General features: G+C 39.9%; 1 protein-coding gene, 1 long non-coding RNA gene and 1 pseudogene across 4 annotated transcripts; all 3 read right to left on the bottom strand.

Annotated features, from left to right (window-relative positions):
* LOC130136601 (uncharacterized) lies at nucleotides 1–8078 on the bottom strand. Of its 2 annotated transcripts, XR_008815434.1 has the most exons (3): nucleotides 4833–8078; nucleotides 716–793; nucleotides 1–170 (listed from the first exon to the last, which is right to left on the bottom strand). It is a non-coding gene; the product is annotated as an uncharacterized LOC130136601 (long non-coding RNA). The 2 variants fall into 2 exon arrangements; XR_008815433.1 differs by having other exon boundaries at nucleotides 1–793.
* A 194-nt stretch (nucleotides 8079–8272) lies between these two features.
* Nucleotides 8273–11519, bottom strand: LOC115694509 (uncharacterized). 2 transcript variants are annotated; one of them, XR_004007412.2, is made up of 5 exons: nucleotides 11021–11244; nucleotides 10848–10927; nucleotides 10635–10764; nucleotides 8969–9071; nucleotides 8273–8576 (listed from the first exon to the last, which is right to left on the bottom strand). XR_004007412.2 is itself a non-coding variant. In XM_056306702.1 (5 exons), the coding sequence occupies exons 1-5, from the start codon at nucleotides 11477–11479 to the stop codon at nucleotides 9173–9175; spliced, it is 498 nt and encodes a 165-aa protein (XP_056162677.1). In that variant the 5' UTR covers nucleotides 11480–11519; the 3' UTR covers nucleotides 9078–9172. The 2 variants fall into 2 exon arrangements, 1 of the variants encoding a protein (XP_056162677.1); XM_056306702.1 differs by lacking the exons at nucleotides 8273–8576; nucleotides 8969–9071 and adding exons at nucleotides 9078–9340; nucleotides 11457–11519 and having other exon boundaries at nucleotides 11021–11117.
* A 2583-nt stretch (nucleotides 11520–14102) lies between these two features.
* On the bottom strand, nucleotides 14103–19952 carry LOC115694510 (protein OSCA1-like; annotated as a pseudogene).
* Nucleotides 19953–27187: the final 7235 nt, after the last annotated feature.

The following is a 27187-nucleotide window of genomic DNA, read 5'->3' as shown; positions in this document are numbered from 1 at the left end:
TACAACGTAAATTTTAGCAACAGGATAAGGACAAATAGTCAAACTGTTGTCAACGACTCTGTATCCCTGAGCATTTGAATGGAAAATCATCTATTCTTTTGGGTCTGTTATTTTTCTAGTAAAGGTAGCTATCTTGATACGGCAGTCCAACTCTTCCTTTGAGCCCAATCCTACATAAATTTGCAATACACTAAAAGGGTCTGTGGACTGGAAAAAGATTAGTATGATCAAAGAAAATCGGATTCAAAATATCAAACATGTCGCATTTCATTACGTAAGCAAGAAATTGGGTACAAAGATCAAGCATTCTATCAAATTTTCCTATTTTGGCTACCCAAGTTACAATTTTCTAGAGACCGTGAACGTAGTCGACTTGGACCTCTCTCAATAGCCGTTGCTTACCCCAAAATTTACCCCAAAATCTCTCTCCCTCTCCCTCTCTCTCTCTCTCTCGCCTAGTAAACAAAATCCTTTTCGAATTTTTCAACCAAATCAAAATTTTAACCAAATATTAATTGTAAAAACTCAAGGCAACTGACTTCAGATTTGGATACATGAAGGGGGAACAGTCACCATTTCGTTTGGAGAGATTTTTTTTTTCCTTTGAAAGGCGATTTGAAAACCAAGCTTCAATGGTGTCATCCAACGGCCTCTACACGGTCAAGCTCCACCCCCGGGTGGTGTTTAGTATCTCCAAACTCGCGATGTTCAATACCTTCCTTATTGCACGAATTCGGACCGCTCAACTGCCTCACCGCATCTTCCACCGCTTGGGTCTCCTCCGACAGCCCACCTTCAACCAAATTGAGTGATGGGTTTTGCAGACCAAGCCAGCACGACCACACAAGTACAAGATTCGATGAAAACGGCCAAGAAATTAACACAAATCAAGCAAAATTCCGCCAAACGCAAAACCCTAACCACCACGACTTCCACCACACAATTAGCCTTCAGAAATCACCATAATGCCGAATTAACTTAGGGCTTTTCTTGCCCATGGCATTGTAATCATACTGGTTCAAAGCTGAGTGGTGGGTGACCCAAATTTGGCCGAAATTGCCAATTTCTCCCTCTACCGCTAATTCCCCCTATTTTTAATTCAATTAAAACCACATGAAAAGCCATCAAGGCAGAGATATAACATTGTCTAATACCAAATGTTAGAATATAAACTTAGCGGAAGACTAAAGAGTCTTATTTTGATGGATAAACAAAAACCATGCAAAATTAGAATCTATTGCCAAAAAGCGAAGAATTCTATACTAACCTCTAGCGATTAATGAAGTCGCAAACCGAATATGCAAGGTCTTAAACAATCGTAAATAGATACTTTTAGCCAATTGCCCTCTCATGTATTTTCCAATATCTCGTGTCAAACAGTAAGAGGTCAAGAGAGATTTGGCTTAGATGACCTATTTATATCTCCAAATATACCCTTAGTTATAGATAACTTCCCCCAAAATAATTATTTAGCATTGGGCAATCACTATTGTTATTGTGCACCTTAATTCGGTCAATAAAATGTCAATGAAATAAATTAATGTGGACAGTGTGAGATCACATTATCGATATTATAACATTTTCCTAATCCAAATATCTTAGATCAGACTGGGATTGTTGGAGTTGATGCAGTTTTTAATTGGACACCACTATGCAAGAAAGGCAGTTTGGTTTCTAAGTGCACTACAATACTCACTGTTCCTTTTATTTATTGCCTGAAACTTTTGCAGAGGAAGCTAGTGTTCCGCTCCTATAAGCTATTTACCATCTAATTAAAATTCTGTGACGAGCGATTAAATGGACAAATCTCCATTCGATCATGAAAATGTTTTGCTCTACTTTTTTTTCTTGTATTCATCTCAGCATTGTTTCAATATCCGATCTTCTGCAATGGAACGCTGATGGGAACAGTGTGTTTCATACCAGGAGACATAGAAACTCATTTTTCTCATAATGTCGTGTGCTCTACAGTCCTTGACCTATTTTCGGGTTTACTATGTTTTCACGGCATATGGAACCGAAAGTCATTTTCCATGGTGTGGAGTTCCATTCAGATGTCTTTTTTTTTTTGGTAAGGTAATTCAGATGTCTTTTTATCACTATAAAGTCAATACATTCGAGGTCGAGAGAGAAACCCTAATCTCACCCAAAGAAAGAAAGAAGAAAGAGGAAAAGAAAATAATATTAGGGTGACCTAGTGGCGTCCTTAATGCGGTAGTGCAGAATTTTGTTCTCAATGGCCATTTTGGAGTTGCCACTAGGTTTTTGCCAGGGGCCAACTAGAATATCCAATCGAAATGCGAGAATTTCATTTCGATTTCAATGGAACCAGAGATATCCATATACAGGGACTTACTTACATTACTGTTTCCACTAACGCCCTTTCGGTACTCGCTTACATGGCCATGCATTTGTTTTTATCATTTTCATGCCAAAAGTCTTGAACCAATAATGTCCATGCATCTTGTTTTTGTGCTTTTCCATTTAAGATTCTAAACTAAACCTATCTTAATCTGATAAAGAAAATCAACAAATAATGTATTTAAAAACGGTACCACAAGTAAATACCCAATGCATTCGGTGTTGAAAGAAGAGCTATTCTAAGTGCGATAAAGAAAAACCCGCAACTCGTTGGGTAATTATTACAAAACGAATTGAAAACTCGAGACATGGTCGAGTAACAAACAAATGGTACAGATTAAGACCGGATTGGACATCAGTCTTTAATCTCCATCCACAAAATTCTCGAGGACTTACTACGAAGCTCAAAGTGAACCTAGAAGTCTAAACATATCCTAGGCAAGGAAATAGGTAGGTCCCACTCATGGCTGAGGCTACGATGAGCCATATGTTTTCACTTGTCCAAATTAGGGTCATCAATTCCGATCATTGGATACAAAGTGCGTAGTTAATTGACTACCGAGTATTATTAAGGCTAATAATGATCCACATTTCCCTTATTCATTATCGGACAACTATGCTAAAGACTAAAATTGGTTCTTTTTAGATGTTTAGTCATCTTCTAAATAACCAATTTTATTATAACCTAAGCTAATCTTGTTTATTAATTAAACTTAGCTAGCTATTACAAGCGGTTGAGACCGGATTGGACATCAGTCTTTTGCCATCATGTTCAAGAGCTTTGACCACCTCCTCCTTGGATCATCTCGCTTGGCCAACTTCCATTCATTCACATTCATTCATTAAATCACATGCAATCATTCAAAACAATCAAGCAACAAAGTTCATCGAAATCAATCAATGGAATGGCCTCGGAGTCGACCTTTGCCTTCCATGCATTTCAATTACCCCCATTCCTAATGACTACGATTAATTGATTGATGGTTAATGATAATCGACCACCATTTGCATTCACAAAATGATGATCAATATAGCTTAACCCCTAAATTTGATTCTAATGTTCGCAATAACTACTTGCCGAACATCCATCGCGCCTAATCATTCATCTAACAAACACGAGTACGTAACAAATTAAGCATGCAATTAGGCCCTTTTTTCTAAATTAATCACATAAGGGGAAGTGAGCCTCTTCAAGATCACTTATTCAATTAAAGTTTATATTCTGTTTAGACCCAATTGGCTTATCAAACAACGTCCGATTGACATGGTTCAAGTGTCATTAGAAAGCTTATGATATGTAGTTCAGAGTTCTTGAAGACCGTTTGGACCGTTTCTAAAAACCCGATTTATCCGAAAAAAATTGACTTAACCTGGATACCCCATACTCGACTCCGTTTCAGCCCGTAACTTGAAAAAATGCGAGAAAAATATCACATGACATCAAAAATGCGTCAAATTTTATAGGGAGTTAGAAAAACGTGTGTTGAACAACTTTCAAGTTTTAACATTTAGCTAAAAATCCCTTGATTTTCCCCAGTAATTCCATTTATTCCTAGAACTCAATTGAAAACAATTTTAAAGGCTAGATTGACCTTATCCGAAATTTCTGCCAAATTGGCCCAGCAAATGTTGTTATTAGGTCCTCAAGCATTCCAATTTACAAATTAAGACCCTAATAAACAACTTTTTAGTTATGAGTTTTTGCAAAGGACCTCAATTTCATCAAAATTGCAAAATACATTTGGCATTTGGATGCTCATGGAAGCAATTTCCCAGATCCAAGTGCGGAAATATTTCGGCATAGTGATCATACCTTTGAGCAACCAAAAGAGTCTCAATTCTAATGAATTTTATATCATTGGAAAGCTTAAGATCTCACTCGCAACTTTCATGAAGAACACATCTCGAAATTTCAAACACAGAAAATCATAAAAATCACGAAACAAACAAAGGTTGGTCAGGAACAGATTATCACACATTCTCAACCAGTTTTCCCAGATTTCATGTTCAGGTCATGTGTACATTTTTACCTAGCAAACGGTTTTCATTTTCGACGTGCGACCTATCTAGTCAAAGCTCAGGATGTCAGGATCATTTCATTAATTAACGGCTTTGCAAGATTTTGAGGTTTACTAAGCCTAATCACCCATCTAAACTCAGTGACTCATTGGACTTAGAAAACGCAAGTTCTGTTAATATCATTCTATTGATCAATTAGCTCCCCAAGCCGTTCTCCCAGCCTAGACTGACTTGAAATCAGTTTCGAATATCTCTATTAACCAAGTCCTTAACAACTTCCAAGAATTCTAGCAAGTTCCAATGAACTTCAAGCAGACTTTTAACAATTCCTAACAGGAAACAAGTCATAGACAATGGACAGCAGCAAGCAAACTTGCAGGACTAAATCCTCTACTGAACATGATCCCAACAGAGTTCTAGGTAATAATTGACAAAGCATGAGTATGTCTTACCTTGAGGGATTGGCCTCCTCCAGAAATAAAAGTTGAGAAAGATAAATCCAGACCACATGCTCAACGCCGTTTGCCATGGCAAATCACCGAGATATACATAGACAAAGAAATGGAAGAATAGCGTCAAATTTGGTCTCAATAACATTTAAGTGTAACATAGAATCAAATTCGAATGCTAGCAAACCAATTGCTTACATCAACCCATCCCCAAATTGACTAAAAATCATGATATATTTCATAGCTATGTCTAAGAGGCATATCAGCAAACAGGTGGTGAGCACACATCATGAAAGGACGAAAATCAAGCTAGCTCTAAGTGAGAGAAGGTCACAGCCGATAATGGAATAAGCTAGCAGTCAGCTCAAACAATCAACACGCTAGACAAACTCATTTGCATCATGCCAGAGCAAAGCCAAGTTTGAATCTACAAAAATCATATCCAATTAGTGCCGTGCAGCAACATTCAGAATTATTACAGATTAGTCGAGATCAAAATTTCCAATTATTTTGTAAAGAATTGACATTAAATTGATGTACTGTCTCCACCAGTACTTATATGAACTTGTGTCATCAAACTAAAGACAAATAGAACGAGAATTTCACTAGGCTGAGAAATACAATCACGGTGAGCATGCATTCGGTTCAATTCCAGCATGTTTTTAACAAATCGCAGCAAGATTCCAGCATTTATTGACAAGACACAATACATTTCGACAAGACTCCTTCATTCTCATTTCCAATACACTCTAACTTCCCTTTTATTCTTCTAATTGTCGGCCAAATCTTTATCCATCTCTATTCAAGCGACAAATATACAATGTTACTTATCCAGAATCTATCGAACCATTCCAAACAGAATCCTCCCAATTACAAAACATGTTCCTTGAAAACCAATATAGCTAAACGTTTCACGATAAAACAAACAGCGTAAAAGCATTTAGAATCTGCTCGAGATCAGCATGTATGGACTTGTTATGCACAATCCTCTACACAAATTCTTAAGCAGAGGCCAACGTATATACATTTTACAACGCCATCCATCACCTCTGACCATCAACAGAACAAAGCAATTAACATATCGACTCCAATCATCAACATCCATGGTCACCGTATCACAGAGAATACAACGAATGAATGAGAAAGTTTGCTATAGTGATGGGGAACCTACTTTCGAACATATATTTGTGAAAATTTTCAAGCACAACATCCATTCCATGTCGCACAGGTTTAGATTTTACTCTAAAAGTGACCGAGAATAGGACGAGAGGTCTTTACCATGAAATCAACTCTGCGACGTACTCAAACACACAAAATGATTTATAACAGAGACTAATTTCAAATGTTCAGATTATTATAAGTTGAAGCATAGAGATAATAAAAAACCAACGATGATTAAACTATGCTAGAGACTACAATCGGTTTTTATTTTTAGGAAATACGTCCCATTCATGGTCGAGGCAACAAGTTGCTCTATGTTTTCACTTGACCAAAGTCGGGTCATCAATTCCGATCATTGGGTACAAAGTGCGTAGTTAATTCACTCCGAGTAGCCTCAAAGCCAATAATGGTCCACATTTCCCTTATTCATTGTCGGACATGTGACTTAAACTATGCTAAAGACTACAATCGGTTCTTATTTTTAGGAAATACGTCCCATTCATGGTCGAGGCCACAAGTTGCTCTATGTTTTCACCTGACCAAAGTCGGGTCATCAATTCCGATCATTGGGTACAAAGTGCGTAGTTAATTCACTCCGAGTAGCCTCAAAGCCAATAATGGTCCACATTTCTCTTATTCATTGTCGAACATGTGACTTAAACTATACTAGAGACTATAATTGGTTCTTATTTTTAGGAAATACGTCCCATTCATGGTCGAGGCCACAAGTTGCTCTATGTTTTCACTTGACCAAAGTCGGGTCATCAATTTCGATCATTGGGTACAAAGTGCGTAGTTAATTCACTCCGAGTAGCCTCAGAGCCCATAATGGTCCACATTTTCCTTATTCATTATCCGACATGTGACTTAAACTATACTCAAGACTACAATTGGTTCTTATTTTTAGGAAATAGGTCTCATTCATGATTGAGATTGTCCTTCTGATGGCCACCACTGAAAGAACGAAATGGGTAACTGCCAAATTGAAAAACAATGCTTGTGCCGCACTTTAAGCTATTTATTTCAGATCATGGGAAAAAAGAATCATAGCATGTGTGGAATGAATGGGGGATGAACTGAGGAACTGTAGTAACCGTATGCAGTCTCAAATTCATCTCCATAATAAAACTCATTTTATCTTGTCTGTTGTTGGAATGGTAATTTAAAAATATTTACCAAAAAAAACTCCGCACCTTCAACCAACAGCTATTATCAGAAAAAACTGAGAAGTGCACTCCCCCTTGTTCCTGCTAATGTCATAGTCAACTTAGATACCCGGTCTTAAACATATACCTCAACCGCATTTGAGATTCCAGAATAGAGGCAAGCCAACTTGTAAGCACCGTTGCCTAAAGAACTTGGCCAATCAATTTTTCAACGCCAACTTCTCACATAACCTGATCAGAACCCACTAAAGGAAATGCAGAAGCTAATCAATCTTCATTATGGACCGATGTGGACTCGGAATAAAACCAGTCATCTAAGGAAGCTAGTATTTATTTAGCATTTTCTTTTCCGTCAAAACTTTCTCATCTCGTGTTATTCAACCGAACAGATTTCGCAGCATTTATCCAGCGCACTAACAATGCATTTCTCTAGACCGAAACTTGACATTTGCTCCCCCGAATTCCACAAGCGTCTTTTCAAGCAAAGCACGTATTTTTCAGAGAGAGAGAGAGAGAAAGAGAGTTACGTGAAGAATCCGACGGAGCCTGAGGCAGAGCAGAAGCCACATCCGCAGCCGAGGCCATAGCTGAGCAAGGAAGCTCTAGCTCAGGAAACTGGCAGGGATCACTCATTTCGCTTCCCTTCCTGTAGTCCGAAAGCTTGCTGAAACTGAACAGCAGACGACGGAGGCGATCGGAGGAGAAGCCTTGGGTCCGGCCAAATTATGGCGTTTGATGCGAGAGGCTTTTGGAGTTGAACCGTGGCGGTCTGTTGAACGTCCCCATCACAGATCAATTTGCCACGTCCAACCGGCCGCTTACGTCTTCCTATTCTCCTGCACAATACTCGTTCATTCAGCGAGGAACTTCCGGCTCCTATCCACGTATTGAAAAATTCCGTAATTCAAAGTAGGGGTGTCAATGGGTCGGGTCGGGCTTTCTTGATACCCAACCCGACCCAAAACCAATAGGGTCATGCTTGACCCGCCCAGACCCACCCAAGACCCTGTTCACCGTACACAAGGTCTGGGCCGGGCCGAGTTGGGTCAGGCTGGGCCCGGTTTTTTTTTTTTTTTTTTCAAATAGATTGGAAACAACACACGATACAAAAAAAAGTACCACATTAGAAACAATGATTGCTCCGATTCTTAGCATTAAAACTTGCTTTGATCGAATAAAGTGCAAAACCTAATACAGCATGCCAAAATCACAACATCTTCTAAGATTATCCAACAGAAGTGCTCATGGGTTTTATACATGGATCTGAGCTACTGATAAACCATCTCATCATGAGGACCAACAAAACAGAAGTACGATTGCCATGCGTATACTCACTACACCTTCTTTATCTTGTCTTCCCTGGGATGCATCTCTAAAAACAAGTAATTTGATTGTGTCAGCATATCCTTTGTATGCAGCCCTGATCAAAGCAAAAGAACAAGCATTCATTGACCATTCATAAAGTACAATGGGGACAAAAAGAAGGATGAATATGCTGTTATCATTAAAAGAAAGTTTCTAGTTAAGTTGGAGATGATAGTAATAATAATGACGACGACAACGAAAATAATAATGTTTTTTTGTCATTACAAGAAAATTTCCAGTTGATTACAGGATAACTAAATCAGAAGATGTTGAATTCCCAAATTCTATCACAGATAGAGATATAACAAACCATTGAGTAGGGCATAAAAATTAATTACTATCAGAAATGATCAGAAAGAGAGCTGCAGGTTAAAGTGATATGAAATGAGATAGAAAATTCGGAGATTTCAAAATCATGCAAAGGTCTTCTCTGCTAAAACAACTTACAATTAAATTAGGCTTTCTTCTGCTCAATCCTCAAGCTCTGCACGACTGAAAGGAACCACCCGATTCAAAAATGGAGACGCTCAATTCACACCTCGTTCGGGAACTGTTCACACCCAACAACAGCCACTTCAATTTTCACCCACCAAACAAAAAAAAAAGAGAAAAACAAGAAAGAAAAGGAAAGGGATTGCAATGTAAAGCAAATTAGAGCCCCCTCAAAATATCTTCATCAATATAATAGGACCCAATTATGCTTCCACAAGGAAACAAAAAAAGAAAAAGAGCAAACGATGAAATGCTAAGTGACAACCGCACCAGACACACTTCAAGTTTCAACCCAGAAGCTTGCTGTTGCTGCAGAGAATCGTAACCCTACAAATATTTCACGCAGCCAGTTAATAATCTCTCCTCAACCATCCAATTTTCCTAGTTAGATAATCACCCATATACACGAGCAGCATCGGTGAATCAACTTTTTGCTGGAGAGCAACAAATCCTATGCCCAAAGAGACGGTGCCGTTTCTCGACACCAAGGCAATCAAATGTTCAAGTCCAACGCCATCATTAACAACCATACACGCCGCTTCTCCGCCAGATTCACAAAGTCAAAATCATTTTAACTTCACTACACATAACTCGATTCGGATAAAGAAAAAAAACATTCCAACCTTAGTTCTCCACAATAGTCAGATCTGCAACCTATATCCACATACTCTAGACAGCCAACTACGTTTGTAAAGATAAATAAAACCTAAAAGATCAAAACTTGGTCGAATCAAAACTATACCAGAACTGAAAGAAGTTGGTAGAATAAACCAACTAAATATATTTTTGCGTATAACCACATCACATTCATGCATCAAGCCTTAACACTAACTGACCATCAACTCCTGTCCTCCACCATTTTCAAACAAAAGTTGGAGAAGTATAGAGAAATTATTGAGTCAACAACCTAACTTTGACTTATACTCCATGTTTCGACTTTTTAGAGATTTAGGTCTGAACTTTGCATAGCTGAATTCTCACCGAGTCGGACCCAGAAGGAAAACCATATCTTCCTAGTAATATTTTGCATAATCAGTTAAGATTCAAATACGCCTTATGAGTAACAAAATCCCAAAGGGAATGCAGCCACCATGCTAATGGTGATAAGTTGTTATGCTGTTGCTAACATCTAAGTGAGATTGATAATAGCATTCCATGTTGAAAACAGCAGACCATCTGTTAGACCAAATAGTTTGTAATAAATCACCTAAGCAATTTGATTGTATTGGCATTGGCTCAACCAATCTGGACGACATATATTTGCAAAAAAAGGTCCCTTAAGCAGCACAATGGTGAGTTCTTGCATTCCAGGTAACCAGATTTATCGGGGAAAAAAAAGTGGGAAACAGAGATTTACGCAGTCCATGGGTCATTGAGCTTGAGTCATATGCTATGTAGACAAAGCCCGGTAACAGAGTAATCATGGTAAATTTTTCAGAGCAGGAAAGCCAAAGGGTGTCACCAGCTAATCAACATCGTTTTAATCAAATAAGGGCCATTAAATTCGTAGAAACCGATGAGCACAACAGATGCAATTCAAAATCCATGCTCAAATGATACAATTTACACGGAAAAGAAACTAGGAACCACACGAAAAATTCACCCTTTTTTTGGGGCTCACCTGCAATGGGAACAACCTATCCTCAAACTGAACTTCCTTCGTCAAGAAATCAGCTCCGATCGTGGCCTTATACTGATTGCTGAACTTGCGATTCACATACCTATACAGCACAATCAGCGGTCCCCCAACCCTGAAAAAGGAAAACAAGACCAGCACAATCAGCGGTTTGCCCGATTTCTTGACAGTTTGTGCAACATCTTCGTGGACGATCACCTGGTCCAGCGTCTTCGGGCGGTACTCGTCGACCCACAACATCTTCGGAGCTCGATTGTGCAATTGATCGATGTGAGCGACTGAGAGAAATGGATGAGTGAAGAGAGAGAGAGAGAGAGAGTGAGAGAGTGTCGCTGGAAAGAGTCAGAGGAAGGGTGTGAGAGGTTTTATACCAGATCGACCGTAAAGCAAGGAGGAGGCCAACGACGCCGTAGATAGATCGGAGGTCCACCGGAGACGGGCGGCGGGCAAACCGAAGATGGGCGGTGAATTTCCAGCGAGCGAGCGAGAAGGACGGCCGGAATTGCACCTCCGAGGAGAGACGGTGGGAGCCCGCCGGAACCCTAGCGGAGCGCGAGAATGGCAGAAATGCAGAAATGCTCGCGGGTGGAAGTGAAACTGAACGGAAAGAAAGGACCAAAAAATAATTGTAACCTGTTTTAGGGATCCCGGTTCCGGTTCGGTGCCCGTAGGAACCGGAACCGGAACCGCCGGTTCCCAAAAATGGGGAACCGGGAACCGGACCCTCTCTTCATGGAACTGGGACCCGTCGATTCGGTTCTGCGGTTCCCGGTTCTATCCGGGAATCGCGCTCACCCCTAGCGGCGAGGGCGTGGTGAGTCGGACGGCATGAATTTGAAGACGGAGAGAGAGACTACCCAAGAAGAAACAATGAAAATGGGCTGAACTTGAAACAGTTTACTTTTAAATGGGTTGAAACTTGGATTTTTCAACATATCCATTGCAGCCCATTTATTATGGGTCTTCCCCCTTTAGGACTCGTTACGATCTTATATTTCAAATTTAAGATGGTTCATTTATCTAACTCAATTCAACAAATGTGGGTTATAACATGGGCTAATGACCCATCTTGACGGCCCTATTTACGCTTGCGGTGAAACCAAGATTTGTAGGACTTTTAGGAGTACAGGCACGGAAGGGTTTGACCCCCGGGGACTGATTTTACTGGCCTTTGGAGCTTAAGTTTACTTTTTCATCCGAGGTGTTTTTGGTACGTGAGATTGTAAATTGTTTTGTACCTCAATCCACCCGTTTCAAATGCTTCTTTGACATACGAGAATTACATTAATCGAAGGAAATCAAGCGGTCTAGCGCGAGATGTGTGATTTATTGAATAGTGGACCCCTTCCAGTTTTAGCTTGCACCAGGGAGACTTTGCTCTCAATGCCAATTACGAAGTCTTCAAAATCATATCAATATTGCCGTTTAAGTCGTCATACTTTGTCTTGTAATTATTTATGAATTGCTTTTTGGGAGACAAAATTCATGTAAGGCTTGTAGGATGATAGTGCCTTGGAAGCTATCCAAGTAAAACTTTTCCGGTCCAGTAAGGCAAGTGCGTAAAACTACAAGCACCAGTATCTTCCAAGTCAAAACACAAAGTCTACCATAACCATACGCCAATCTTCATGCCTTTACGTTGCGGCAAAGAATGTTCATCCGGTAGGATTGTCAATAGTGGCCAAGACGATGAAACAGAGACTGACGGATAATCAATCTTCTCAAAGAAGGGAAAAATTACCAAAGCAGTCTTAAACCTATTGCAATTGCGCTAATTCAGTTCTAAACTTTTTTTTTTTGGCCAATTCAGTCCATCCGATTAAATTTGGGCGGTCGACATTGACGTGGCAATTTTTAAATATATATATATTTATTTTTTTTGAATTATTATTATTATTTTTTATTTTTTTCCTTTTCTTCTTCCCTTGGCCAGTCGAGCGACCACCCAGGGGCTAGGGCCAACAACACTAGTTGGCGCCCACTAGTGAGGTTCGCCCTCAACGGGACTGGTGACAGCGAGCCTCGACCTCGACGTTGAGGGCGAGGTCGGCTGATTGCTACTTGACTTTGCCATCGAGGGCGAGATCGGCCCTAGTGAGTTCGCTCGGCCTTGCCACAGATCTGGGCGAGACCATGCAGCCTCGCCATGGCCTAGAACCTTGCCCGCGACGGCATGGTCGAGGCTTGCCCTCACCAGTGGCCGGCGACATTGGTCACCGGTCCTAGCCCCTGGCCTGGCCGGTCGGTTGTTGGATCGGCCAGGGGAAGAAGAAAAGGAAAAAAAATATTAAAAAATTACCACGTCAGAGTCGCCCAGAGGGTTAGTGCCGGTCGGCCAAAATTGGCCAAATAGACTAAATTGCACAAATATAAAAGGTTTAGGATTGAATTGGCACAATTGTAATAGATTTAGGACCGTCTTGATAATTTTCCCCTCAAAGAAGAGATGAGTCAGTGGGTGTAAATGTCAAACAAAGCACAAACAATTGATCTGAGTATTCAGATTCAGGAAAAAAAAAAGAAACAAATAGAAAATGCATACATAGGGTAATCAACTCGAGTCATCGCTTGGAGATTCTAACAACATTGGCCGAATCACTTGTATGTTGGTTCATCCTCCTAATCAACTAAAATGTAAGTTATAATTGATGTCGATTATCAAAAATGATCTCGTACTCTCCTATATTCAAATAGCCCCCAATCAAAACCTCTCTTGTGAGAGATGTACTGTAAAATCCATTTCAACACTCAATAAATCATGTTCAACAGGCTAGCTTTGAGCAATAGAACATCGAAATGGTGTGATAGGAAGTGTTGGGAGTCTGTAAGTATTATTGTCAACTGTTCTTAATGACAGCTGTTTATGCATAGTTCAAGTTGTACTTGAAAAAAATATGATCTTAGAGATGAATAACTTGCCCAATCAAAGATGACTCAATAAAACATAGTCATCACTATCAGTGAGTGACAAGAAACGAGTTTCTTGCATTTGCTTTCAAATCATGACTTAGGTATTTTGAGCAAAATAACTTCTTAAATCAAAAAAATTCTAAATCTAACAAGGTCAAGCATTTCGCATCATATAATTAGGAAAAATTTTGAAAAATGATATTTATATATATTTTTACCTAAATTTGGCCAGATTTTGATCGGGCATGACTTTTCCGTCCAACATCCCATTGACTCAATTTTTGCACTAACGGGAAGCTTATGACCCAATTGTTCCAAAAATGTGGTTTGATTTAAAAAAAAGTGTTGGGATTGCGAATTTCCGAGAATTGGACCGAACGGACGGCCATGATATTTTTTTCGCTAAGAATCCAATTGCATGATTTATCTTAAGAAATTTAGATGATTAGAAAGCTTTTAAACCTACCAATGTACTATGCTTGTAGAAAGTTTAGGTCACATGACTAGTTTAACCTTGTACAATTGAAGATATTTTCAAATAATTTAACACAGGCGATATGCTTGGAACACGAACCGTACAGCATCAATCAAGGAGCCCATCAGATTTTTGAAAAAGATCACACTGATTAGATTTTGCTTGACTTTTGAATTGGAAAATCGAAGTAGATTAGTTTTCTTAGGTTTTAGTATATGACTTTGATTATAAAAGCTTTTCAGTCCAATCTTTTAAGCTTTTTACTATATCTATGCACAACATTGATTTCCATGGAGAAGTTTATGTGCGTGGGGGAGAGTGGAAATATCTGTACCCCACATGATCTGGCAAGAGTAATCAGAAAAAAAGAGCAGTTTACTAATAATAACTCACAAATACTTTCCTATAAATGAGAAAGCATGTTGTCGACTTACGGATAATAACAACTCACAAATACTTTCCTAGAACCACCGCATGTATTGTAACTGAGATTAATCATGAGAAAAGTCTTCTTGCTGTTCCTTCATTTCAGGCATATGGGCCGGTGAAAAAATAAGATATTCCCAATCATTATCTTCATAATACCTGATGACTAAACACGACATAAGCCAGCGCAAAGAAAACGAGTATGAATGGAAGCAAGGCTGGGGTCACCGTAGCATATACAAGGCCCAGTAGGAAGTAAATCTGAATTTGAGGTTCTCCGGTGTTGAAAGCAATGCTTCCAGGATCCAGTGCCTCCTCCCTATCCTTTTCAGTTCTCACCAAGTAAAAATTCTTCAAGTGGTAGATAATCAAAGGCTTCAGCATTAAAATCTCAGCTGCTATTCCAGCCCAACCATCAACCATAATGTAAGTAATGAAGAAAGTTGCTCACTGGGGAATGGCCACCCCAATTGTTTTAGGAATGCTGCCAAAAAATAACATGTATGACATCTTCTCCAGAAGGACAGCTAGCAAGTACATGAAATTGGAGAACAAAATTTGCTGCCTAAAGGGCAACTGCTTAATAGGCCAGTATTGTCACCCAGAATGCAGTCATTCTAAGGTCAAATAACTTTAGCACGCTCATCATCTTTTAATCTTAAGTCAAGGCCCAGCACAATAGCCAAAACAATATAATATCAAACAGGAGACATGCAAATACTGAATTAATACACCAAAAGCAGCGTATAGCAGCTGCATCCCAGGTCATAAAGAATAGAATTACACCAAAAGCAGTGGAAATGAGCTGCATCCTAAATCATGCGGAAATTATGCCTACTAAGACTGAATGACAATGCCTGGTTGAAAGATTTGAAGGTTTCCTTGTTCCACAGCCACAGATTTTCATATCATCTCAACAACCCCGCCCTCCCCCCCTACCCCCTTCTCTTCTCTCTCTGTCTCTCTCACAGAGAGAGAGAGAGTTCATCCGCATCCGCAAGCAAACAGAAACACTTAGTACACGTGTGAGTACAGCTATCTGTCTATAGGTCACTGTGTGCAACTCTGTGTGTGTGTGTGTGCAGAACCAGCAATTATGCTCCCGAGGAATACATTCACGAGATTGAAAAGATAATATCTAGTTGCTGATCTCCTTTCAAGAGATGATAGAGATATGAAGCCTTCAAATTTAGACATGATCATTAATATTATAGGCAAGAAAATGAGAAAAAGCTTCAAGGCAATCCCAGGCAGAAAACCCTGGATGAACGACTTAATGAAACCACTGCAAGTTAAATCGTCAAAATAAAGTTAATTTCATCAAAACATATTGCTAAATCAATTTGATGCAATTAGAAACTTAAAAAGTTGAGTAATAAGAAAAATCCTGACTCACCTTTCAATAATGGGCTTGAGAAAAGGAGCTACTTTCTCGATCCCTCAATGCTTGCCAAAGATTGCACAAACGCAATGGTTATCATGAATAAGAACGTGAGGAAAAAGAATGCAACGGCCGTAATTAGTCTTCTGGTTGTGAGAGAAACATATGGGATGGCAAGGTTTTGCCAATACACGTCACGTGGCTCTGGAGCCCAATCAGTGAGCCATAGAGTTGGATTTCTGCTCTGTTGAGTCTGCACAGACAGTGGCACCCCATCTAGTTTTGAAGGAAACAAATGCAGCAGGCATTATAGACTTTGGATCACTTGTAACTCTCTCTCTTTCTGCAACTATCTGAACAGTAGATACGTTCATTAATTTGATCCTTAATTAATCGTTTGGTTTTCGCAGAAACAAACATAGGCATCAGTTGCTTACTTCTTTCGATAGTTTCTCAATTTCCAAAGTATAATAATCAAGAGCATCGACCTTATCTCCACAGATCCCAAGAAAACCAGTCTGGTAAAAGGAGGATAATCGCGAAATGATGTAAGTGACCCAACGCGTCAAAGGAAAAAGAACCACTAAAACTATCAGCTGAAGATGCAGTCTTGTAGAAATCTCGGATACTCTTTAGTACCTTTGTATATGGTCTTTTTTGAATTATTTCCAGTGTGCTTAAGCTGGAAATAGCCTAGCCAGCTCTGCAGTTTCTTCCTCTTCTTGACCAACTGAGCAAGCTGGTTTGCGTTATACGCCACCTGCAGAAATTTTCAAAGGAATTAAAGACATAGTATTATCTCCAAATAAAAGTATGCACTGACGATTCCATGGATGGAAAAGCATATGATACGTTAGAAAATGACGATAATCTGTCCGACAAAGTTGAAAAAAAAGACTGAAGTCTTTGAATTCTTCAATCGTCTAAACTTTCTCACAGGTTAACAGAAGGCCAATAGTAATAACAAAATCACAAATAACTGGCCTGACGCTTTCCAGGAAGTGTCCAACAGCAACAGCCGATACCTCTTTCTAATGAACAGGGTGAGGCAGCAAAAGATCGAAAAGGAGGGGGAGAAGGAAATGTTTTCTTGCTCGTGTACCATTCCAGCTTGGATAGTATACGTGTTATTACCTAAAGTCTCTGGTGTCAAAGGGAAAACTTTAGCGGCAATGAATGGCGTATAAAGTGCAGAACAAGATTCAAATATACCATAAGGGAATGGTCACACAGATAGAAGCTATTGCAGATTCTGGAAAGCAGCGCGATGAGCAAATGGATTTCGATGGTGTGATGTCTAAATCTTGAACAAGAAACATGAAGCCACAACGTAACCAATCCCATAGAAAATATCAACCATATTTATTCTAGAAAGACACTCAATTTCATCAAGCCAACCTAATGAGTTGGATGATTAACCAAGAAAAAGTGCTCCATAAGCTCGCTGACGGACTCATCTGGATCTGTGGGAACATTTCTGACAAGTACCTGTTAAAATTTGGTTCCACGGAAAAATGTAGGATGTTACAAAGAAACCCTTGCAATTACTAGCCTCCGAGTTCCAAAATTAAAGATTTCAACCAAAGCAAGATTAATAAACAATCATCTGTCTAGCTTAATTGGCAGCAACGACACATGCAGTCCACCCTACCGAAAATCGATCAGCGTGTCGCCATTCTGATGCAAGAAACTGCAGCCGCCTTGAAGGAACCGTCTCATGCTCCTTAAGCAACACACAGCATGTCCAAAAAGTAAAGACATGAGCCATTATAATATGAGCTTAAAACCTGCCACATGGTGCATAAAAAGAATAGTTAGCTAGTAACCAATACCAAAATATAACAAGAGTTTAGTAACCCCTGAAGTGATGTTACTAATGCAAATGAAAATAACATTTCTTTGTCATGTTTTTAGAAGGTTAGTTGGATCTCCTCCTTTTATTTCCTTAGTGATTTAGATAGTAGTTATTTTCCTACACAACACCTATAAAGAGAATAGAAGAAACGTCTAAATCAAATACTAAATAATTAATGCAAGATTTATCTATATCCAGGACCGCTAGCTGAGCTCTTTTTCTAACAAACATGGAAAAAGATCATATTTGTATTTGGGTTCAAGTGGAGTCAGATATCATGACTACCATAATGAATGTACTCCAATTTAAGACCACTACGTTCATTTAGCGTATATGAGATAACACCGACAATTTCCAACACCATATAAAGCCAAAACTAGTCCTTTTCAAATAATTGGTCAAAAAGAAAAAAATGTTAAATAACGGTCTCATGACATTTAGAAATTGAAAATGTCAATAAATGTAGCATAACTTCTCATATTGTTGCCTGGACGAATAGCCACTCTGGAACTTCTGCAATGGAACCGTCCAAGGTTACAGATTTGGTGAACCCACCAATTTCAGAATGATTCCATTCCAACTTTTCAGTGAAACTCTCTTTATGCTTTCATCCCTGAATCAATTGTTTCAATACAACTAAAAGATTACAAAAGATTAAACTTAAAGCCTATAGAGCTAGCCTTGTGAAAATAAGCAACAGGTCCACTACAATTGGAGTCAATCCCAAAACTGAATACCGACTAGCAGCTTATCAACCACTGGAACAGCGCTTCACATTGGTGATTAACAAAAAAGGTAAAGAAAGCCAGATCAAATAAGCAAAAAGTTCCATACCTATTTCATTGTAGTGGGATATTTGAAATTGAGAGTTGTCGATATTGCTCGAAGTTACATTCTTAAGCTTGGCCAGCTCTAGAGTGCTATTCGTATAATTTACTGGTACCCAAATAGGCCGCGCCAGGAATGCCACAGGAACCAAAATCTTCAGTCTGCATCAATGACACGGAGAAATGAGAAGAACAGTTCTTATACGCACCAAAAATGCATATCACATAACAAAAACTACAAAAATGATGCAGGTTCATTTTTTGCTGGATTTATGGGCCCGTTTGGTATTCTATAGATGTGCTGTAGTGATTTTTTCGTAGCTGAGTTGCGATATGAATTGTCACGCCCCGAACCCTATCGAGCTCGCAACATCCTTACCTGGTCGATTAGTGCGACGTCCCAGGTTGTCGCCGACCCCACTTACGCATATCAGAGATTTATAAATTGCCCAGCGGAAACCATTTACACCCTGACAAATAAAATTTGGGGAGAATGGGGAGAATATGCAAAACTACTTTTCCATTTCAACTTATACCATAATATTTACATCCTTACAAACATCCAACATAAACATGTACACCGTCTTACAATAAACCAACACACCGCAAGTCTATGACCTGGACCCGTTAGTACCCAAAAATGGTGCTCCTCCAAAAAGTCAGTTCGTTCACTCATACTCTAACCCCTACGCCCCTTGCTAGGCGTCCATTTTGAGTCTGATTCCTCGTCCTCTGAGTCTAAGTCCCCTTGCACCGTCCCATCCACTGAGGATTCCGACCCTGCCTCGATCTCAATCGGGTGATTAATGTCACCTGATTCGGACGGAACCCCATTCTGATACTCCTCAACTAACTCGTCCATGAAACGGTGTTTCGGTACGAAATTGGTATCCGCATACTGTGCAAATGGGAGTCTATACTCCGGTTCTACCTCAAGCTCCTCAGACTCGCCGGGTTCATTCTCTGGTTCTGCCTCGGGTTCCTCCTCCTGTGGTTCCTCCTCGGGAATTGGTTCTAAATCTATGTCCATCGGGTCGCCCTCAGCTTGCGACTCCTCGGGCTCAGGTTCATGCTTCGCCTCAGAAGATCCTTGTGCTGTGGGGGCAGGGTGCATCCCGGATTGCGCTAAACTAACTTTTGGGCTAGTCAACTCTCCGTCTATAGGTGATATGGCAAACGGATCCCAGTCCCCAACTAGGTCAAACGGGATATCGAATCCCCTAACATGCTCGAACTCAGCCCCCTCTTCATCTCGAAAGAACCAGGCTGTGTACTTATGTTCCTCCCACAAGGATAACCCTACGTCTACGAAAACCGTGGTAATGTGCTTAATCCAAGTCAGGTTATTGCCCATCGGAAACTCTAAAACTTTTAACTCGGTGTGCACTGGGACTCCAAAACGTTCTAGTGGCGGTGGCGGGATATTCATGGATCCAGTCGGGGTTCTGAAAATGTTGTTGCAACAATCGTGAGATCACATCTCAGTAAGTTCACCCCTAAACCCCACATATGCTACCACGTACCTCCAAACAATTACATACAGCACAATCACACACGTGCAATCATCACATTGCAAACACCTCAATCAAGGCATACCTGGGCCTTTCCAGCGTGCAACTTGCACGTCACAACCAATATATATAATCAATCACATGTGCGATTTCATTTTATTCACGCGCTTAATCCCGACTTATCATGTTTCTTTCTCAATCCTCACCAGTGACCCGCGTAAACGTACATGCCTCAGGCCGTGTTTCTCGCCCGCGTAAACGTACACGCCTCAGGCTCAACATTTACCACCTACTGCGCAACCCGCGTTGAAGTACACGCCTCAGGCTGGCAGTCTTTCGGTAGTACCGGGCATCGTCCCGCGTTGAAGTACACGCCTCAGGACGGCACAACTCCCCGCGTTGAAGTACACGCCTCAGGGATTTCCTCAATTTCACATTCCAAGCCACGCCCAAATTCACATTAATTTACACGCGCAACAAACACTTGCCACTCAACTGGCCCGTCACACGTGGCCCGTGCACGCAACATTTCACACACGTTTATCATGCTCACAAAGCATTCAATAAGGCCAATTTCACAATTAATTCATTCCGGCCCACGCGTGCACACTGCAGACATAATTCAATCAACCATTTGCACAATCACGCACTTGATTTCAACACCACAAACCCAATCACAATTTCAGCACACATTAATCACACATATTGCCATTTTTCTCCAACCAAACGGCGTCAAATCACTTTCGGTCCTTCACGACACTTTCTCACCATTAATAGACGGTTCTAAAAATCCAACTTGCGTTCCGATCGGCCCGTCACAGCCCACTGTACAGCCACTCACAGCCCACTGTGATTCTCAAAATTCCATTTAAAAAATTCCTCGAATTCATTCCTAGGCCCGCTAAACAATTCCACCCGTAAATCGCACACAACCGCACCCAAAATAAACCCGATTTCACTCAAAAATCACCCGTCGATACCCAATATCCTAAGTTGGGTTTAGAGCGCGACTTACCGAGTTCTAGACTATTGCAGCTAGAACGAATAGCGGCGGCAAAACGACGGGGACAGCGGGGCGTGCGGCAGCGGTGGCTTGGGCGGTCGGTGGCGTGGCTCACGGCCAAGGGAGACCGAGAGGGAGAGAGAGAGAGTCACGGTTGGATGGTGGTGAGGACGGCGGGGATGGCGGCACGGCAGCGGCTTGGCGGGCGGATGGGCGGCAGCCGACGATCCAAGCAAGGGGGCGGTCCGACGATCGAGAGGGCGAGAGAGAGAGGGATGGCCGAGAGAGATGAGGGGGAGAGTGAGGAGAGAGAGAGGGTTTCTTGACTCAAATAGTGAAACTTGGACCAATTTGGCAAATTACCAAAATACCCCTCTCTCTACTTTTTGATCCGACGATCCAGATTCGATCTTATCTTGATCCGATGGTCGAGATCGCATCTCATCCAAAAATATCCAAGGGTAATCTTGTAATTTCTCAAAAAGTCCAAGGGAAAAATTGTCTTTTCCAAATTTGGGGGTAAAATGACCAAAATGCCCTTTTGCCCATAAAACTAGCCCTTTAGAAATCCCTAGGGGCAAAACGGTCAACTTCTTCGTTTCTCACCGAAATCGAATTTTTCTAAAGGATTCGGGCACACTAAAAATCGCATGTTACGACCGCAATGTCGTTCTAACATTCTGCCATGACTTCCTAATTTTCCGATGCCCAATTTGGTCTAAATTTAATAATTGAATTCTACATAATGTAACTCGCGCATATCTCTGACTAACGGGTGGCTTTCCGGGAAATTCGCAGAATCAACCCGTGACTGATACTGAATCGAGTCACGTACAATTTATTCAGACCGTAACGATTTCGGTTGTCAATGAAATCGCGAGGATCGGTCACTAGTTCCGACGGGTATGATCTTTCGGAGTAGGTTCTGGATCGTTCGTTAATTCATTTCGGGGACAAACGGATTCACCCGTGATCCACGTGTATGATGTTAACGAATCAACCCATCACTGTCCTAAGATCGGCCTACACTGGCTCAAAACGTTACCTCGATGATTTAATGGTCGAATTTAGTTCACGGTCGAATTTCTATTTAGTCGTGCGAATTGAAATCCCTCGTTAGCCTTTCCCTACTGATTAATATCCCAGGAATGATCAGTTCCGGGCGAGACTGCCTATAAGTACATTAATAAAATCAGCTATTTCATAAATTTCAATTGGCGAAATTTCGGAATGTCACATGAATTAACCACATATAGTAAAGACTTTTGGCACTGCATGTTTCAGAGTTGCCCCCACCACAGCAACATCTCATAACAAAGTGGGGTAGCTCCTGGAAGAGCACCTGAGAGGTTCCGCAACTTGGGAAGCTTCAATGTCTCACCATTTACCGAACACTGAAGCTGAAGCAATCTTTTCAAAGCTGTAGCTTTCTCCCTGCAAATATAATAAGCACCATCTAATCTACCCCTAACGTGCTTCTTTTATGACAACGGGCATGCAGGTTCTCGTTCCCGTACGACTAGTAGCATACGAAGATTTAGTTTACTAAAGGCCACAACTTGGGTACGATATCATTTCAAACTTGAGTGAGATATTACTTCAAACGGAGTTAGGGGAGCATCTGACCATGCCATTAATCCACAAATGCAACCATAGATCACATTCCAACCAGAACCATCAACTGCGATACCAGCAACCTTCGGAAACTCGTCCAGGATTTCACTGAAATCCATTCAACCAGAGGAGGAGAAGAAAGGGAAAAAGGTCTCAGCAATGGTGATGAAAACGAAGGACCTTCTTGTGGAGCTGGAGTCTCGCAGCTTACTTTGCTTCCAAATCACTTGCAATTGCCGAGATGGGTATATTTTTTTCAATACTATAACCGAGTCACAATATTGATCGTGTAGCATATTTTCACTGTTTGTTTCATATTAAAGGATAAAAAAAATTTCTTCTATAGTTCTCAAAGCTTGATCGTTCTCACGATTTTTTTCTTGAATTGTATGCTAGTTTAAAGACATGCGTGCTATTCGATTATCGGAGAGGTTTCTATAATTGACTGAAAAGTTAACTTTTATAGATGGGCAACAATTTCACAAGATTAACACATAATCTTATGATTATTTTATTTTTATTTTTAAATTGTGCAGCCCAAGAAAACCTCTTGTCCCTTACCCACACCCCAATCCCAGCATCGTGCCGTTTATTTGGTTGCTTCATCGATGAACTATCTATTTATCACCCAACTACGCACAATGAATTATAGCCAAAATGAATTTGGTTTTATTACTAACAATTTCGGCATGAGTATTAAAACCTGTAGTTTTTTTTTTGTCTAGGCTGGCTAAAGTGCAGAACCATAACTTGAATCACACATGTCATGTGGGATTTGCATTTGGTTCGGTGACTTCATCCTGACTATCTTACGTGTGATTAAGTGTTCCTATTCTGCAGAGACTAGTGGAGGGATATCGACTAAGAGCTGCTTAGGAAGCAACGTACTTGCCCATATACTAATATGGCATTTGGAGGTTTGCGAATATTAATTTTTTCTTTTTCACAATATTCTCATAGAACCAATGAAATATGCTATTGTTGTGCTTAATTTTTTTATAAGCTGTGATTGTCTAACTGGCAAGGCGAGACTTATGCATCAAAACCAGGGAAAGACACCGTTGTTTCCATGAAGGTGAAGCCATGCCTCCTTCCTTTGATATATGTTTTCCATGAAACTGACTTATCAAATTGTCGACTGGGATTCTCTTCTGTCTCCGCAGCTTTTAATGAAGAGTCCCTGGAAAACGATGGTTTCGCTGATGCTAACTAACTTTATTGTTCAACAGTCGATTAATTATTTCAATCATTTTGAAACATGAAAAATATGAGAATTGAGTACCATGCCTTTTATTCTGGAAAATGAGGATATTTCTCGGCATTTCTAAAACGTTAGATTCACTAGAATTGTGGACATGAGTGACTTTCATACCATACGTACTTTTCTTTGTTTACCAAGCGAGGCAGGATGATCTTTGTGTTTGGCATTTTAATCATTTGGGGTTGCAAAAACTCTTTGATATTGTTTAGTTTGCGGCATCTTATCGCATTGCTGACATTTATACATCCACATCTTCACAATCAAGAAGACAAAATTATATATTTTTGATGTCCTGGTGCATGACTCTGAAAAAATAGTACTGGCTTTTAGGTATTTAAGAGGGATTGGTGAGTCTTCAAATTTAACACACATTTTAGAGAGATTATCATTTCTTCCTTGCTAAGTTTCCCTTCGAATAGTCTTCTGTGTAATGCATGATTCAGACGATTAGCTTTTCTATGAGGATGTCCTGTAAGGGCAAAACTTGTTGGGATAAATTCGAAGGTGAAACACTCAATACTCACAATCTCATGGAGGAGAAGGAAATGGATAGATTTCTCTGTTTTCTTTATTTCATCTTATCGGTTTCATCTTATCAAAATAATTACAAAACACATTGATTTATAGGCTTGTTACATGACTCTTAGACCTACTCTTAAATGACTCATAAATGAACTCTACCATTTCAAGGAGATAGGTTCTTTGGAATTTACACAACATTAACTAGACCTAGAAACACGAACAGTTAAGACATAGAAATATGAATAAGCTCTTTGCAAATAACATTACAATAAAGACTCTATTAAAACTCATGACATTGAACAGTTATTGACATCAATATTGACAACGAGGTAACCAATCGACAATCGACAACTTCAACATTGAATTGATAACTCGGTAGTTGATTGATAGTCTCAACATCGATGTCATTTATGAATTTGGTTTAATTTCTAACACTCCCCCTTAAAACCAAATTCTCTTCCATCAATCATTCCAAGCAAACTCTTGAACTTCCGAAAAGCATCAATCTTCAGAGGTTTCATAAAAATATATGCAATTTGATCTTCAGTCTTCACATGTGACACTTCAATTTCCTTCTGGTTCACTTGTTCTCGAATAAAGTGATATCGAACATCAATATGTTTGCTTCGTTCATGAAAAACTAGATTTTTCGCCAAAGCAATAGCAGAAACATTATCGACTAAAACTCTATAGATTTCAACAGCTCCATATGAATTTCTTTGAGAAGTTTTCTTAACCATATTGCATGACAAACACATAAAGATGCAGCTACATATTCAACTTCACATGTCGAAAGAGTAACACTGAGTTGTTTCCTTGATGACCACGTGAAAGCGGTGTCACGCAAGAAAAACACAAAGCCTGTAGTGCATTTTTTATCATAGATGTCTCCACCATAATCATTATCTGCATTAAACTCTATGCTGAAAAGATGAAGACTGATAGCAGTGTAAGCCATGAGAAATGGTACCTTTGATGTAGCGAAGTATCCTCTTTGCCACTTTAAGATGAGATGACTTCAGTTTCTCCATATACCGACTCACAATGCCAACACTGTACATGACATCCATCTCGTACATGCCAAATATCTCAAGCTTCCAATCAAGCTTCTATAGTATGTTGGATCAACATCGACACCTTCATCAAACTTTGAAAATTTGGTTCCGCACTCCATCGGTGGATTGACCAATGTACAATTTTTCATGTTGAATTTTTCAAGGATATTTTCTGTATATCCTTTTTGGGAAATGAAAATCCCATCTACACTTTGCTTCACTTCGATGATAATAAAATAATTCATGAGACCATTATTCGTCATCTCAAATTCCTTCACCATCGATGCCTTAAAAGCATCAATCATTGCTGAATTATTTCCTGTAAAAACAAGGTCATCGACATATAAACAAGCCAATAGAACATCACCTTTTTGTTGCTTCAAATTATAAAGTGCATGTTCGTATGGACATTGAAAGAAGCAATTTGCTTTGAAATAGGCATCAATTCTGGAATTCCATGCTCTAGGTGCATGTTTAAGCCCATATAGAGCTTTCTTCAAACTTAGCACTTTATCTTCATATCCTTTCACAATAAACCCCTCGCGTTGCTCGACATAAATCTCTTCATCAAGGATGCCATTTAAAAATGTTGATTTGACATCCATTTGATAAATTCGCCAATCATTTTGAGCTGCAATAGAAATGATTAATCTAATCGTTTCCATGCGGATAACGGAAGCAAAAACCTCATCATAGTCGATTCCGGCCTTTTGTTTGTACCCCTTCGCAACTAATCTAGCCTTGTATTTTGTCACTTCTCCTTTCTCGTTCGTTTTAGCCTTGTACACCCATTTGACACCGATTGCTTTTTTGTCCTTCGGAAGATCAGAAAGCTCCCATGTCTAATTCTTCTCAATGGCTTCAATTTCTTCATTCATGGCTTTTCTCCATTCTTCTTCTTTGTTTATTGCTTTCGCTCTGTCAGCTTATTTCGGTCGTGTTTTGGTTATGTTCGCAAGTGTTGGTGGTTGTTGATTGGAATAACGATCGACGGTGGCCACTAACGACTGATAGCAGAATCAATTCTATAACTGGGAATGATGATGTTGATTCTCAATCTAAGACTTGATATGTTGATCATTGACAAAGTTTTCGTTGATGATGAATGAGTAAAAAGCGAAGTTGACAGTGTGCACACGAAGAAAACGATGGGTTTAGAGTAGTAATGGTGGATGACGGGTTTAGTTTTCTACTTAAGGTTAGTTTTGTGTGATTTTAATAAAAATGAGCTTAATGCAGATATACAAGAAAATAGGTTTGACCTGGGTTTTAGAGATCTTGGGCTTAATTTGGTTTTAAGGAGTTCAAGTAGTTAGGATCAGCCTTTGGGAAATTTTGCTAGCGTTTGGTGGACCGGATAGAATAACTTTTATTCTATTCCGTGTTTGTAGTGACACGAAAGCCGGATATGACCAGATCTAGCCCAGATATAATCTGGATACAAAAATCTCACCTAGGGGGTCAAATAGACCTGGATAGGATATGTAAATATGGAAAATAAATTTTAAAAAATAGATCTCTTCTTCTTCGACTAGTTTTTGCTCTGTTCACATTCACAACTCACCCACCACCACACGAAAACAAGAAAGCTCTAAAAAATTCCCAAAATTCGCTCGACTGCACTCCGACTAGATTTAAGGTTTTGATTTTGGTATGGATTTTTCATGCCTGTGTGTACAAGTCTCAATTGCATATATA

The sequence above is a fragment of the Syzygium oleosum genome, unplaced genomic scaffold (genome assembly GCF_021117445.2).
Source record: "Syzygium oleosum isolate NSW1041296 unplaced genomic scaffold, Sole_v2.1 Sole_v2.47, whole genome shotgun sequence".
NCBI classification, from domain to species: Eukaryota; Viridiplantae; Streptophyta; class Magnoliopsida; order Myrtales; family Myrtaceae; genus Syzygium; species Syzygium oleosum.
The sequence above is the reverse complement of the archived record's forward strand: the minus strand, read 5'-3'. Positions and strand labels throughout refer to the sequence as shown.